The 16,654-nt window shown below is 45.1% G+C and overlaps 1 protein-coding gene across 2 annotated transcripts in view; it reads right to left on the reverse strand.

Moving 5' to 3' along the window:
- The window catches only part of setbp1 (SET binding protein 1), a 33,782-nt gene extending 17,341 nt beyond the window's left edge, over positions 1-16,441 (reverse strand). Inside the window, exons 1-2 of one of the 2 annotated variants that reach the window (XM_068704273.1) lie at positions 15,666-16,441; positions 8,936-9,519 (exon numbers count right to left, since the gene is read on the reverse strand). In XM_068704273.1, the coding sequence (XP_068560374.1) occupies positions 8,936-9,364 (429 nt within the window). In that variant the 5' untranslated portion in view covers positions 9,365-9,519; positions 15,666-16,441. Of the gene's footprint in view, positions 1-8,935; positions 14,004-15,665 lie in introns of those variants that run through there. The other variant, XM_068704274.1, reaches the window with a different exon arrangement.
- Positions 16,442-16,654: the final 213 nt, after the last annotated feature.

Genomic DNA, 16,654 nt, shown 5'->3' on the forward strand with positions numbered 1-16,654 from the left:
TGGTGGCATCTGTGCCAGACGAGGCATCTTCTGGGAAAGTTGGGTGGGAAAGTTTGGAAATTGGGCTCCGTTCAAAACTTCCACTCTTGGACTAATGCTGCAATTCATCAACTATGTGTTTAGCCTACAGATACAGTTAAAAATAACTGTCTTGATTATTCAAGCCAAAATCTAACTTTTTCTCCAGCACTTTCTTTTCTACATGCTGTTGTGTTCTGAAAACAGTTCCCTCCCTGCTGGTTATGATCAAGTATTCGATCTACAGCACATTTGTCCTTTAACTAACTGTAAGGCAGATGCCAAATTTAATGCACAGCAGTAGGTCCCAAGCAAAATGTTCCCTCCTACGTCCACAGCGTTAATCCCTCAGATTGGAGTGTTCCTAAAGATAGCAGCGAAACACCCAAGAGTCTCCTTGTCACACTCTCTTCAGACACGCTCAGACGTAGATGACTCAATCTGAACAAAAGCCTGTGATTGGCTGAACCGAAGCATGTTATTACGGTGCAATTGGAGGTTTTCACCGGCTCAGTAATGACAGAAACATTTACATGCTACACAAAGTATACATCTAATCCCCGCTATTAGCATTAATGGTGTATGTGGGGGGATATGTGTGTCCTGCTTGTGAATAGCACTAAGAACCACATTAAAAGAGTTTTTTCATAGCGATTATTACAGCGATTATGTACCAATTGTTCCTTTCATGGATGTGGCCGAACCTCCAGTGACAGCATGCTCAACACAAAGAAAATATACACACGCAAAAAGACACATACACACACATACTGTCGCTCTCTCTATGGGGAAGCATAAGAACAAGTGTAATAGTTGGGAGTGTTTCATGAATAGACTGAATGCTGTTTCAGTAAATTACACAAACCTACATACATGTGCACGGCAGACAGTACAAAACCAAAGGAACGTGTTGTTCACAGTGCTCTGTGCACCATATGACCCAATCGTACCACTTCTGTACAACAGGAAACAATTAACAGCCAATGAACTGCTCTAAATCCTAAGGGATGGCTTCCTGTGTGGAATGATGGGTAATTCAAGACAGAAGCTGTGCTGAGATTAAACACTTCCTCTCTGGCAAACCGTGGTCTGCAACAGCGAAGCCTCACTCACTGACTAGTTAATCAAAAATAATGCACTCTAACGCATCGTTGTCTAGTTACTGAGGTGATTCGCATTCATAAATTACCAAATCACCTGTATTCCTGTACATATTTGGGATTTAAAAACTCAAGAACTGGTGTCTCCATTGTCATATAATGCTCTATTACACTAAAAAAAATGTATGTGAAAAAATACAGGAAACACACAGTGACATTGTGCTGCTGAAACTAATTGATTAATAAATCGCCAGAAAGTGAATTCGTTTTTTTTATAACAGATAGTGTGTGAACAATACCGATACTCGTTTCAGTCATTTATCCAGCAAAAATTACAAACATGCTATTATGAGCTTTGTAAATGTGAGGATTTATAATTTTTCTCTTGAATATCCTTGGACTGTTGGTTGGAAAGAAAAGCAATTTGAAGATGCTAACATAGGCTTTAGGAAATTGTCATAATTATTAATTAAGAATTACTGTTTTGAAAAATTACTTTTGATTCTGCACTTCAAGTGTAAATCTTGCAAAGTAACACTTTCATTGCTTTGTCTGTGAATATCTTAAGTCCTCAGATGATCCCCAGCTTGCAAGAGAGAGAGTTAGAGAGACACTTTATGACATCCTCAGTGACGGGGAGAATGAGCAAAAGTGAGACACAATAGTCTTAACCAATCAGACTGCCTGCCTCCCCTCAGGTCCCCTCGTACCAACAATAACGCCTTTGTATTAGGCTGCACTCCACTCTCGCGTTCACATACACACACAGAGACCAAAGCATAGCATCCTACACTTTCTCAGACAGTCACAACAAGAGGTGGGAGAAGAAGTGCACCACATCCAGAGCTGCATCAGTGCCTACAAAACTATGTTAGAATTAGAGTGTGTGTATTCTAGTTAATAACCTGGCTGTGTGTGTGTAAGTGTGTGTGTGTTTCCTTCCAGCCCTGGGCACATGACTGCAGCTGCCCCCTCGCTCCCTTGTCTAAACCGGCACCCCTCCTTGTTGTAGGTGAGAGGTCACACGGAGTGGCATTCCTCTCGGTCTAAGAGCGAGCGAGTGAGCGAGCACTACGCCGAGCAGTGGGGGGAGAGAGAGAGAGAGAGAGAGAGAGAGAGAGAGAGAGAGAGAGAGAGAGAGAGAGAGAGAGAGTAGGGCAAAAACGCAACAGAGCAGGGCAGGTAAAAGATGAGGAGCACAGGGCATTCGGGAGTGTGTATGTGTGTGCGCATGTGAGCATATGTGTGTGTGTGTGTGTGTTGAAATGGACCACTAAACAGAAGACCCTTGTGGCTCTTCCCTGCTTCATAAACACAGATGTTTGTTTAGTCTGAGCCGCCCCAAGGGACCGACACACTGACAGAAGGACAGACAGACACATTTATATCATTTATTCATGTCCGCATCCATACTTAAGAGACAACGAGCATAAATAAACAGCACAACTACAGACTGATTATTTTACAAAGCCTGGTACTAAGACATGAAAAGCTGGGCTGAATGACACGCAAATGTCTGAAAAGCCCCGGCGTAGCAGCTTTTTAATGATCTGTATGATTAAATGTTTTAATATAAAATGTTTTATACCAGGTAGTGGGAATTTTGCTTTGGAATCATGCTGCATGGTGATTCTGCACTTTAAATAAAATTGATTAATTGATTGAATACAGTAAGTTTTCAAACCAAACTAATCAAAAATGTTAACATGGTTTAAAAATATTGTTGTAAACATCTGTTATGCCATTCAAGCTGATAAAATGACGGTGACAGACTGGAAAAAAGAAAAAGGATTTTTGTAAGAGGAGTATTGGACATCACCTCTCCACTGTCATCTCTCTTGCTTTCAGACACACACACACACACACACACACACACACACACACACTCACACACACCCCTTCTGACAGGCGCGACCCAGACAGCTGATGGGGCCATCAGATTTCACTGACAAACACACTTACGCTTCAAGTGAGACACAGTGAAAGTCAATACTCTGGGCCTGCTTCTCCTTTCCTTTGACTCCAATAATTCCCTTTTCTGCCCTCCCTGCACCGAACATCGCCCTCTATCCCTGCTGGACCTCATCTCAAAACCACAGAATACACTTCTCCTCATACACACACACACTCATACACGCAGGCACACAAGTACATGTTGACTAACCACAGAGGCAGAGGCATGATGGAGCCACACTAACAAAGTGGCCACCAGGAACACATGATGCTGTGACTCAACATCATCCGTGACCACAGAGGACATCAAAGATGGCCGCCCTCCAGATAATCCCACAGTTACGTGAGTCACAGGCAACCGCTGTCCAAAAAACAAATTCAGGACTGTATGTACGTTTTTTATAGAGTCTACACTTACAATGATGTTGCCATATCAAACCCATGACTACTTGGATTTAGGCTTTCCATATTGTTGTTTTCTTTAAAGCTAGAGGGTGACGATGTTCTCTTGACTACACAAAGTTAGTTTTGTATAATTCTAAGAATGACTACATATTCATGTAAAAAACACTATCGGCTGTAAAACATCCTGTAACTCTTATTATGATTCTTAAGAGTTAATTATTCGTTGCTAATGCAAAATGCTATAATGTTCATTGGAAGCTGCTCCCTGACTGAGCTAATGGCATTTCTTTAAGTGCAAGTAGCTGCTTCAGATCTTCAATAAATTGTAACTTGAGCTGGACTGGCTATTATATTCTGCCTTCATCTGCCCAAAGAGGAACAGCAACCCACTGGGACTGGGCACAATAGTAAATGAATAGGGCTTGACCTTTGGGACAGATTGAGAAGATGGTATGTGTGTGTCTGATTGAGAAATTAGCTACAGTTCCAACCAAATGGTCAGCACAAACACACACTCATAGACACCAAATCCAGCCCTGAGGGGAAGAAAGCAAAGGCCGGACTCCAGTTGTCTCAACCCTGACCCACTCGCACAAACAAACAATACAGCACACACACACACATGCACGCACACACACACACACACACACACACACACACACACACACACACACACACACACACACACACACATGAAGACACACACACACACAGACACACAAGCTTACACAACTGTGTGGAGTCCAGCTATCACCTCAACTTCTGAATGTCCGGCAGGGTCAAAGTTCATCTCTTCTTCTGCCAGCCTCCAGGGTTTCTTTGTGTGACTGTGTGTGTGTCTGGGTGTGTGCATGTATGTGTTCTCACTAGGAGTGACCTTGCAGAGCCGTTCATTGTGGATACACTGCAGCAGCAGCAACAGCACTACTGCAGAGCTGATTAGGGAGCAATCTTGCATAGTGTAATGTAGTGTGTGTATATTTGTGTGTGGGTTTGGTGGGAGAAAGACAGACGAACAGATTGTGTTTTGTCTGGACTTTCTTCAGGTTTGAGAGATACTCAAGAGCAGATCAGAGGTTAGATGCGAGGAGATGTGTGTGTGTGTGTGTGTGTGTGTGTGTGTGTGCAGGTGTCGGTGTGTGTTTCAAGTGTGTACAGGGTGTGTATGGGGGTCAGACACAGATGGACAGCTGGTGTTTCAGTGGTGCTAAATCACTCACCCCTCCCCAACGTGCAAGCACACACACACATACACACACTCGTACACACACACACACACACACACACACAGAAATATACACACGTCCCATCCCCCATCGACTACAGGGAAACGCCCCTTAAAGCATTCCCAGCTCATACTCTCAAAGACTGCACACTGAGGACGCACACACGCCAAAATAAAAGCCTTTTTTTCAATCAAATGAGAGAGACCAAAATAACTCCAATATGACAGTTTGGTCCGGCTATATTAGAGGTGATCATTTCATGTTCGTACACTTTCATAAATCAGTCAAGGATTGCTCTCTGTGGGTAAGCACAATGCTTCACATACACAAAAGCAGTCACACTCACACACACACACACACACACACGCTCCTATTTTATGAGCTCATCAAGTCCCCCAGGTCACCAACCGCCATCTCAGCCAGGGATAAAAAAGCTCACATCAAAAGGCTAACCATTTCACACACGCATGTGCGTGCGTATAGCATGCGCACATACTTGGCGTGGCAACTGTGGCAGCATTAATTTCCTTGTGAATGCACTTGACTAACACATAATAATCCCAAACACTACTGTGGGACCACCAAGCAGCACCCACACACACACACACACACACACACACACACACACACACACACACACACACACACACACACACATACACACAGCCAGGGGGACCACCAAGCAGAGGGGCTGTCAAGAAAAGATAAGTGTGTGTCTAGCGTCAGGGTTTTGCGTAGACCCACCACTACACACATGTACACACACACACACACACACACACACACACACACACACACACACACACACACACACACACACACACATCACAACAACAACACACAGCCTGGCCTGTACTCCTGGAAAAGCTCTGGCTTATCTCTCCCCACAGATAGTGAAATGGATTAAGAGCCACATTTGGCACGTCCAGAGAACTGGACAGATAACCAGGAAAACACTCTGTCTAACTGCAATCACTGCTCAACATGATTTGTGTGTGTCTTTCCCTCTACGTTTGTGTGTGAGAGAGAGAGAGGATGCATTTTAGCTTGGCCATGCTCCCCCATGTGTAGGCATTGGATCAATAGCCGTGTCTATGTGTGAGCGTGTGGGCATGTGTGTCTGGAGGAGTGATGCAGTGGTTGACCCAGGACCCAATCCGTTAGAACACACACATTCATCTTCCAAACACACACAGCGTGCCCAGACAAAGAGCTGTGTGTGAGGGGACGTTCAGCATGTGTGTGATGTCAGCTGGAGACAGAGAAGGGGAGCCCATCATATCCCTTTTATGTGTGTGTTCGTGTGTGTCTGTGTGTGTGTGTGTGTGTGTACTGGTCTGTCCCCTGACACAAGGCGTCTGCTCATTGACCTCCCTGGTTATAGATGCCTGCTATGAAGATGATAGGTGGGTGAGATTACCTTTAGGACTGGGAAATTACATCCTTTTTTTCTTGTATCCAAAATCATTCCCTTGTTCACTACCACATTCATAATGGACACTCAGTAGTTTACTTTAAAGTGAGCAGTAAAGTGAGATTTTCACTCTATGTTATCACTGGTATGAGTTATTTCATCTATAAAATGCAACACATTCCATTGTTTGAATTTTGACGGCACTAAAGGCCCTTGAAGAGCTATTTTCTTTTTTTTATATTTATATTTATATTTACTTTATTTACTGTAAAGTGCACTATACAGTACATAGGGAGTGATTTCCTACACAGCCAGTGTTTGAATCCATACAATTTATTTCACTATGCAAGCACCAATTTTGCCTTGTCTCTGCTGAATTAGTCAGTTGTGATCAATTTATATAACCCCCATTTGCATCTATTTTTACTATTGTTGTTGCTGGATCATGCCAGTTTTGCTACATAAGTAACAGAAAGTTTGACGTTATTATAAGTCATAGAATGGAAGTTGCAAATTCTTCAAAAGAAAAATTGCCAAATTCGCCATTTCTATGTCTTTCTTTGCACCATTCAGCATGTTTGCCTACTCTGTCTGTCTGTCTCTCCCCTTCTCTGTCTATTAGAGTCAAATCTCTGTCTTAATGGACATCTATTGTATCCTACCTCTCCCCCCTCTCTATTCACCACACTACCACACGCACGTACACACTCCCTCTGAGGGGGCCCCTTAACCAGGCTCTCCATATGCCTGACCCCCCCCCTCTTCTCCTCCTCCTCTTTCCACAACCCCCTTCTCCTCTTCCCATCTCCTGCTCAAACTCTGGCTTATGCTCTGTTGCTGCTGCTGCCCCACGCTGCCATCTGCTACAAGACAACAGAGGGTGAGAGACGGAGAAAGAGGAAGAAAAGAGTGGTGAAAAAGAGTGAGTGAAAAGAGGAAGACATGAGGGAAGAAAAGACTGAGGGGAAAAGCGGAGAAAGAGGGACAGATAAAAGATGAAGAGAGAAAGAGGGAGAGAGTAGATGTGAACACAATACAGCAGAGAGCAGAGAGGCTGTCCATCTGCTCCCCCTCTCGCCTCCCCTCCCCTTCTGACACACAGCCTCACACACACCACAAAGAGAGTATTTAACCTCAACGCACACACACATACACACATATGAGAGGGAGACAGAGAGACAGAAAGCAGCCCAGCCTCTCTCTTTAACCCGTTCCTCTCCAGTGAGCCTGCCTGTATTACACCCTTGGGGTGGCAGGTGATGGGTGGATGGAGGGAAAAGGATGTAGGGGGGGATGGGGGTGCGTGATTGAGGGACAGAGTGTAGGGAATGAGGGGTTGAAACTGATCTGAATCAACACCAACACATCCTCCACTCCCCTCCACCCCCAAACCTCAAATCTCAATAGAGACCAGCTTGCTACCCCTGTCACTATGACAACCTCTGTCAATCATACTGTAGCAGTGAGTTTCCAAATGGGGACCGATGGCGGATTAGGAATGGCTGCCCAAATATATGAGTGCAGGGTTCAGCTCACTCAGCTTACTCATGGATTAAACATTTTTAATGGTAAACACACCTCTTCATACTTTATTTACAGAAAGATGACAGCAGGTCGGACATACTCATAATCTACTGTGTGGTGAGACATCCTGCAGACTACTCGCTAACACTGTGGATGACGTCAAAATCTGCCTATATGACAAAGCAACACCCCCATGCTTTCCTTCCAATTAGGTTACAACTACGCAATTGAATCACCGCTCAGACTTTAAGCACAAGGTGTCAGATTTGGTTGGTGATTTCAACCAATGTTCCAATTATTTGAAAAACCAAACACACATACATGTAGAGCAGCGGTTTCCAACTATTTTCGGCTTATGAAGTAATCAATTTCCAACCTCTTGTCACCAGCTGCAAAGGTTTACTGTTTCTTTTTTTCTTTTTTTAACCAATTCAACCAAAATAGGTTTTCCTTGCTTTATTTGAACGTTGTTTAGAGTCCTGGAGAACAAAAATTATACTGTAATTTTGGAAAAAATGTATTGGCTTTGCATAGCAGAAATACAGTATATCTGACGATGCACTTTCCTTTTAAATTTGAGTTAAAACCACAAGACTGAAGCACAACAGAACAAAACGCGTCCCAGCATCATGCTGACATGATCCTGCTGGGCCTGTCGAGCTCAGTGCCATTGAGATGGCTGTCAGGTTTGGACACACACACCACTGTGTAGGTCAACACACACTACAAACACTAGATTCCCCCAAGGACCTTTACGTACACAGTGTTACACACACGAAACATCAGTGTAGTGTGTAAAAGGTGTGATGGAGGAGGGGGATGAAGGGGCGTGACCCACAAGAGCTGATTTCATGAGAGGAGAGGAGAGGAGACAGGAAAGGTCTCTGTGTATATGACCACAAATGGAGAGAGCAGACACCAGCTGTCACTTGCTTGTGTCAGCCCTATTCTCAGCTCTTATGAGTGTATGTGTGTGTGTGTGTTGTGTGCTTGTGTGTGTCACTGTGTGATCTCAGGTAGCCACGACTGGTTTCAATTACGCAGCAAACTTTGACCTTGTGTAACCAAGCAGGGAAACAAGCTACTGAGAGAGAGAGAGAGAGAGAGAGAGAGAGAGAGAGATAGAGAGAGAGAGAAAGAGGTGGAGCGTATGAGAGAGGGAGTGGTCAATTCAAAGATGTTGAGATAGAAAAGAGTTTTTGACTCAGTGAAAACTCAACCTTATGAAAAACATACTGTATAGGACATGCTACACACAGACCTAAGGGGCAGTGCTTCCAGAGAGGGTGACTTACCCTTTTTCTGGGGGGTCCTCGTTCTTCGTCTTTCTGGCCCCGCCCTGCTCCACCTCCTGTTCGTCCATGCCGCCCCCCTTTGCCCTCTCCAGCTGGAGGTCTGATGGTCATCCTGATTTCAGGTGGGCAAATGTAGTTCTCAAGGTTCTTGGGGGGCTTTTTGGTGCGCTTGGTGGTCTGAATCTTCAGCTTTAGACTTCCTTCCTGGAAACTTGCTTCCTTGATGGAGAACTCCTGTTCCTCCAGAAGCCCCTCCCCCTGTTCCTCTGGCCCCTCCCCTTCGCTTATGGCACCGTTAATCACATCATCGCTGCGCGCCAAACCGATGGCCCTTGCTCCTTCCTGTGCCTCTTCATTCGGCCCCACCCTGCCTCCCTGTAACTCCGCCTCTTTGGGTCGGGCCGAGCCAACCAGGTCCCTTGGCTCCATCCACACTCCCGCCAGTGCCAGTCAGGATGGGGGAAGCTGTGGCAGCCAGCCAATAGGAAGATAGAGAACAGTAGTCTGTCGGGCTGGTTGGTTGTTGTCAGTCAGCTACTGGGGGTGGGTTGGACCCACAGGAACACAGCGAAGCCAGGGACAGCCTGCAAAGAGAGCAGGTGAATTATACGATTAGGAAAAGAAGGGCGACTAAAACAGAGTCCTGTCATCCACATATAGCTTCCATTCCAGTGCTACCTCTCAGCTCAGCACAGGCCTGTCTGCTGTCATCAACATCATCAGCTGCCTGTTATGTATGTAGACAAACACACAAGCTCATCACAGAGCTCATAACATGTTGCAACGCTCTGATTTGCATTTTGTACCTTGCATTAACTCATTTCTGACACCCACTACCACTTGCCTCCCTTGCTCTCTACTCTCTTCTTTACTCACTCTTTGCTAATCTTGTCTCCCTCCCTTTCGTTCTGTCCCCCAAGACGTTCTGTCCCCCACTGAAGCACAGTCGAGCAGACACTAGAGTGGTCAGTGCAAAATAAGACATTCCTCTTCACTGCTTTTAAACTAGGCTGAAGTTAGCCCGAGGACACAAGACAGAAAAAATGAAAGAAGCTGACTTTTGTTTTTCTTTTCTTTTCACCAGAGCAGGGAAGGATTGAGGGAGTCACACATGGGGAGAAGGGAAGGCAGCAGAGAAAGACAGAGGGAAGGAATCTAAATTCTTTCCCCAGATGTGGTTTACGAGCTGGTCTGGAAAAACCAGAGTCTGAACTGTTTTACACACGCATGCAGTGGCATTGATACACACATGCATGAAAAACTTCATGCACATTAATACACAAAGGACAGTGTTGCAGAGTACACTTATGCACCCCTGCTGCTATTTCTGCTCTCTAGAGAAAATGTTGTGGTAGCAATTTCTCACAGGATTCAGGTTTTCCTTTTTGGATCATTGCACATGCTGGCGCAGATATATATTACATACTTACAGTGCATCAACACACATACACACATATGTACTTACACAGTCTCACTTACACACAGGCGTATAAACAGAAAGCAACCAAAACAAACACTGGACTACACTTCTCAGTACAGCTCCAGGGAATCCCATCAGTCAATATGACATGAAGCATGACTGAGCTGGAAGTGGGGATTGCTGTCTCACACACTGAGCCTAGACTGACACCATTTACACTGATGTGAACCCAGACTAGACCACTACCTGCGGACATGACTCAAGTAAAAGCTTACTGCAGACTTACAATGCTTACAAACCTGAGAACACAAAAGGTTTACAGTATATACTGAGAATTACCCACCTCCTACACCCTGCTAATACACTTTCTGACATTCTGAAAGAAGATGTGTGTGTGTGTGAGTGTGTGTTTTCTCTGTGTGCACTCTTGTACCAGCCCCCGCCACTGTACTAACAGCTGATCCCATCATAATACCCAACAGGCCCCACAGCACATGCTTACAGTCCATCAATCCAGCTACACCCGCTTATCCTTTTAGAGGGTCCCAGCTGACATTGGGCAAGAGGTTAGGTACAGGACAGGTCGCCAGTCAATTACAGGGCACACATGGGCAATTTAGAGTCGCCAATTAACCTAACCTGCATGTGGGACGGAACCAGAATAAACCCAGGTTTAAACCCAGACCCTTCTCGTTGTGAGGCAAAAGCACTAAATACTGTACCACCATGCTGCCGCGTGCTTACAGTGTGATGGAATAATCATAATCCACAGCGGTATTTAAGTGTAAGACTGCACATAAACAGTGTCCAACCCTGAGGTCAAAGTCAGTCATTTTAACTTCTGCATTTGCTACATTAAATAAAAATGAAAAGGTTTGTTTCTACAAAACCCTCTCTTTAGCCGTAAAGTTTGCCAATCTGAAACCACAGTGTTTCAAAGCTGACTCATAAGGGTTATTGATGCAGGTTCTGGTTACCCCATGGCGGTTAAGAATGAAAAGGACCTAAAGGACCATGCAGTGGTTTTGCATGTTTAAGCTTGTGAACTCCAAGTCACTTATACTACACGGCCAACTTTATACTGCCAGTAATTTTCCAAAGCATACTAATACTTTTTCGGATTGATTTCCAACTTTCCTGGAAGTCATTGATTTTCATTCATTAAGTGCAGTATGAAAAGGAACTTGAGTCTAAAGTCTGCCTTATTTTTTATTATTTTCACATGGTAATACCAGGGACTGCTCTGAAAACTATTTATTGTTGCTGCCTTGGTAAGATTTTTAAGTTAACTGTCCAACAGCAACCTCAGAAATTCCAGTTATTCTTTCTACACTGCCATTGTTTGTCCTTTGAGTTTGATGTCAAAAATTCCAGTTATTCTTTCTACACTGCCATTGTTTGTCCTTTGAGTTTGATGTCAAAAATTCCAGTTATTCTTTCTACACTGCCATTGTTTGTCCTTTGAGTTTGATGTCAAGACAACAAATATTGAAAACTAAAATCTCAGATGTCAGAGCCTATACTTGATTTAACTCTTCTACTAAAAAGTTATAAAACAGACCCTGCTTGCTGCATAAACACAGGACAACGAGGGTTACATCAATCAGTAACACTGACACACACACAGATGAGGCTAAATGTTCAGTTTGATGGATTACCAGATGATTTTCATACCCCATTAAGACCAATAGAAACCACTGGCTGCCTGGAAGTTGGGAAATCAGTCCAAAAAACGTATGGTATGCTTCAGGAAAAAGTCAGAAGTGATGTACAGTGTAGTGATTTGCATTTAATGGACTGCAACATGCAAAAACCACCACTGTGGTCCCTCAGTAATGTTTCAGTATTCAAAGTTTTACAGGGACAACCAAAAGACAGAGAGTCCAGGCTCAGTCCCAACTTGATCGTGCAGTGCCCACATGACCTCCAGGTACCTCCCAGTCGCTAATGTCAGCTTGGTGACTCGCTCTCATGGCATGTGTGAAAGCCACCCTGTCTGTCATGTGACTTAGGACAATGACAGGAAAAAGAGACAGCTGCCAACTACAACATCACACACACACACACACACACACACACACACACACACACACACACACACACACACACACACACACACACACACACAAAAGAAACCGCTATACTTTGGGTGGTGCTCTTAAGACTCAGTGCCCTCTCACAAATATAAGCCAGTATGACAACAAAATGGTGTCATGCATTAGTACATTCTTCATTCTGGGCCATTACTGTGTAAACCACTTAGCTGGGTCATATTCCTCCTCCCTCCCAACTGCTCGCTGCCCAAAGCTGTGTTAGTTCTCTGTTACTGGCAGACAGGCTGAGAGTTTATGTAAGTCTGACCCCTCCTCGGGCCTCCTCGCCTAGCCTGAGCCTCACTGTCTCCTCTCTCTCTTACACGCAAACACACTGATACACACACACATACGTACACACATACACACCTCGACTAGCCTCAGACAGCAGGGTGATTGTGAGAGGCCAGACTCACTGCATAAATAGCTTTATTATGTTCTCAAAACTACCAGTGCTAACCAGCTTCCCTCTCAAAAAAGCATAAGGTCATCCGCTGTGCTGGACGTGAGAGGCTGTGAGTGATACACTCCTCCAGCATGTTGCCTTGCCCTTTGAAAAACAATTATGATAAAGCATCGATAATGGAATGCAGATGGACAGAACAGAGATGGTGAATGATACAGACAAAACAGAGGAAGACAGAGTCTGAGTGTGAGTGAGAAACAGAGTGAGAGGGAGAGAGAGATGGCAGCAGAAACACAACCTTTTAAGGCTGCATACCCAGCAGCCCAGTGCCTGAGGTGGACTCAAAAATAGCTCATACACACTAGCAGACAGATGCGCACACACACACAGGCTCACACATTTACACATCCACAAGCACACCAAACGCCCATTGTGATTGCACAAGGTGAAGAGTCTCTTTTTCTCCTTTTCTTTGATGTGAGAGCGTAGTAGAGGCTCTGCCATCCCTGGCTGTAGATGAGTATCTCAGAGGGATGATGAACATTGTCTGTCTGCCATTTTCATTTTTCATTTATCTCTTTTTCCCTTTTATTCCAGCCCTCTAGTGAAGGGGCAATCACGTAAACCAATGTTTCTAGAAGGATCCAATCTTTGGTTGGAGACAAATCAAAAGGAATGGCCCCGGCCTTCTAATACTTCCAAATCCAGTGGGCACAAGCACGAGTTTTCAAACTGGAAGTCTATTAGTCCTCTGCCTCAGAGCACGGCACGGTGAACGAAGCCATCTCTTACCCTGTCCACATCAAAGAGCGTATTGTGTTTTTTCAAGTGACCACTAAGAACTTCTATTTGGATTTGAAAAACAGAATAAAACCCTTTCCCTTTCCCAGCTTAGGAAGGATGGCACACGCATGTGTTCAGCTGTAGGGCAGCTAGAAGGACAATCATAAAGTACCATGTGCGGGACAGCCGTAATAGAAAATGATGGCCTTGCAGGCGCTCTGTGCAGTCCCGCATGCACACGCTCCTCTGGATGAGCCATATGCCAGGTAGCACTAAAACCATCCTCACCTAACTACCCCGCAGAAGCAGATGAATGTTAAACCATTTTAACTGCAGCAGAAGCCACAAAATGGCTGTCAGCAAAAACACCTCCCCTTCTCCCCAACTGTCTTCCTCCTTCCCCTCACCTCACCCCCCCCCCAAACCTCTGTTCTCTCCCCTCTTCTCCGTGCTACCTCTTTCCTTTACCCTCCTACCTCTCCCTCCCTCCCTCCCTCTTTCTGCGTGCTCTGCCAAAAGGTGCTCCAGTGCTGATATTCTGCTAAGAGAGCCTGCCAACAGTTAGATTTGTCCTTGGATCCCGTTCACATTCCCTCCTCCCCTTCTCTGTGATCCTACTTCGACCCGAGGTATCCAGCTCAGAAGGGGATACACCTAATCGATTTCTCATGCTTTAATTTAAAGGTGGCATGGGCATCTCATTACCTAATATGAGGTTTAACAGTCTGCTTCATACTTTCACGCCACAACTCCCTCAAACCTGTTAACAAGACAAGATCAATGGTTCTGTCCGAGTCAGAATCGCCTTGACAATCAATCCCTCAACCACATTTCTTTACATCTAGTCACGCACTTCTCTGACAATTGCCTCCTCTCATGCCCTTGTTCTTCGTTTTCATCCAGCGCTCATTTCCACACCGTCATTCCCTGAACATTTTTCCACACTTTCTCTCAGCTGGGCTTGTCTATTTATCTTCTGGTGCTGTGGTTATGGCTGAGGTTTTTGGGGGGGCTGCTGATAACACTGGCGTACTGTCATTCACTTTCTCCCGTCACCTTTCTCCACACAGCCAAACATTGGTCAAAATTTCTGACCCCCACGTGAAAGTGATCAGCTATTGCTAAACATAATCAGAGCGGAGGAGCGCTGGCTTCCACCAAGCCCACTACATGTCATTTGTATGTACGCTGGCATCTCTGTACTCATGCTACAGTGGCGTGTGTAGACTTTGTGCTACATTTGAAAAACAAACCAGACTGAATGCAAAGTGAGGAATGAAACACACTCCTCGCATACTGAGTGTGCTTCAAATAGCAACTTCCACAGCACTTGACATCATTCATGTGGCAGTTGAGTTGTCCCTCTCCAGCCTCGACAACTCGACCAGAACAAGTAGATCCATCCAAACCAGAAATATTTCCAATATGCTATAGAATACAATTAAATATGACGTCACTCTTGACAGACTGAAGGAGAAACAACCATCAGCTCTCTCATGCATGCATGTCACAGACTGTGATGCTATGTGATGGACTATGAAGATGCAGGATCTAGTGGAACAACATCTGAACTAAGTGTGAACAGCAGTGGTTGAGCTGGTCCTTGATCAACGTCTAGTGGACACTTCACCCCATTGACCTAATTAGCTGTTTATCTTAGTACTATCTAATTACCAAGGTATTACACAGTATGCATGGAGACTGAGTGGTACAGCATTGTTTTGGGCGGTCTGTGTCTACGTGCGTGACTGTGCGCGGGGTGCTCTGAGTATGTGCACGCGTGCGTATGTTTAGTCGGAATTTGTTGGCATGTAACTACAAGCAATTCCACATATTTCACGTCAATTCCACAATAAAAACGGCATAGACATAGCTTAATATATATTTAAAAAAACTACTTTGGTGCAGGTAGCATGTAAAAAGCAAACATGAAAAGCAGACACAAATGAGCTATGAACATTTATAAAAACATGAAAGACATTTATAGGAAAGGTGTATTCAGGTGTGGAATGCGGCGAGTCTACTTACCCATGTCTAATGTTGTCACACACTCGGCTCTAACGTGTAAATATTTTATCAAGATCATTTACAATCCATTTAGACACATTTTACACAAGCGACGGATGGGATGACAGCCTCCCGGGGAGCTGTCAAACGGTGCCAGAATATATGTAGGTATATATTTTTTGACAGAAAACCCCGAGGAAAATGGCGTCAACGGTGCTTAGGAAAGAAAAAAAAAGCGAAAATAGGATTTGCAGCCGATCTGATGACAGACGCAAGGTAGACACACGGGGGGAAAAATCCAATTGGAAACTTGGCGCTTATGTCCAATTCCTCACAGAAATAAGATCTTTAGAGGCTCGTGCGGATTGACTCGTGTGGTGGGAGCCGCGGCGGTGCAGAGAGCGTCTCCCGATGCCTTGCAGGATCGCTGGTCACTCGGGGAGCTGCAAAGCGCTGAGATCCCTCGCAAATCCGCTACTCGGTTGGTAGGGGAGGAGGGGGGGGAGTCGGACTATTACTGCAGTCAAAACAAGCCCGCATCCGACTACAAGCCCAAATCCAGCGGGAAAATGTCAGCGGCCAGACCGCGCTTTCATCCGTCAGAACGGGAGACTGAGGAGCCGAGGCAGGAGACGGTGGTTTGGGTCGCTTTCCCTCGCCGGTTGCATCGGATCAGGGTTCTCTCTCTCTCTCTCTCTCTCTCTCTCTCTCTCTCTCTCTCTCTCTCTCTCTCTCTCTCTCTCTCTCTCTCTGCTTTTCCGATCGGTGAATGTCAGGTCCCGGAGCCTGGTGTCTGGTAATGATCTCACCCAGCAGACTGAAAGCTCAGTGGCCGAGCAGAGCAGAGGAGAGAGGAGAGGAGGAGCGACATCGCCTCCAGCTGGCAGCAAACACGCTCAGCGCGTCTCCTTTTGCAACCTTCCTCTAATTCCCATGGCCTTCTCCTGTGGGACTGTAATACAAAGGGTGAAAGCAACATCTGGCAAAAGGCCTGCTGTTTTGGCTGAGTC

This window comes from Cebidichthys violaceus, unplaced genomic scaffold (assembly GCF_023349555.1).
Source record: "Cebidichthys violaceus isolate CVI_PGR_0920_01 unplaced genomic scaffold, fCebVio1.0.p SCAF_9, whole genome shotgun sequence".
In the NCBI taxonomy this organism is placed as follows: Eukaryota; Metazoa; Chordata; class Actinopteri; order Perciformes; family Stichaeidae; genus Cebidichthys; species Cebidichthys violaceus.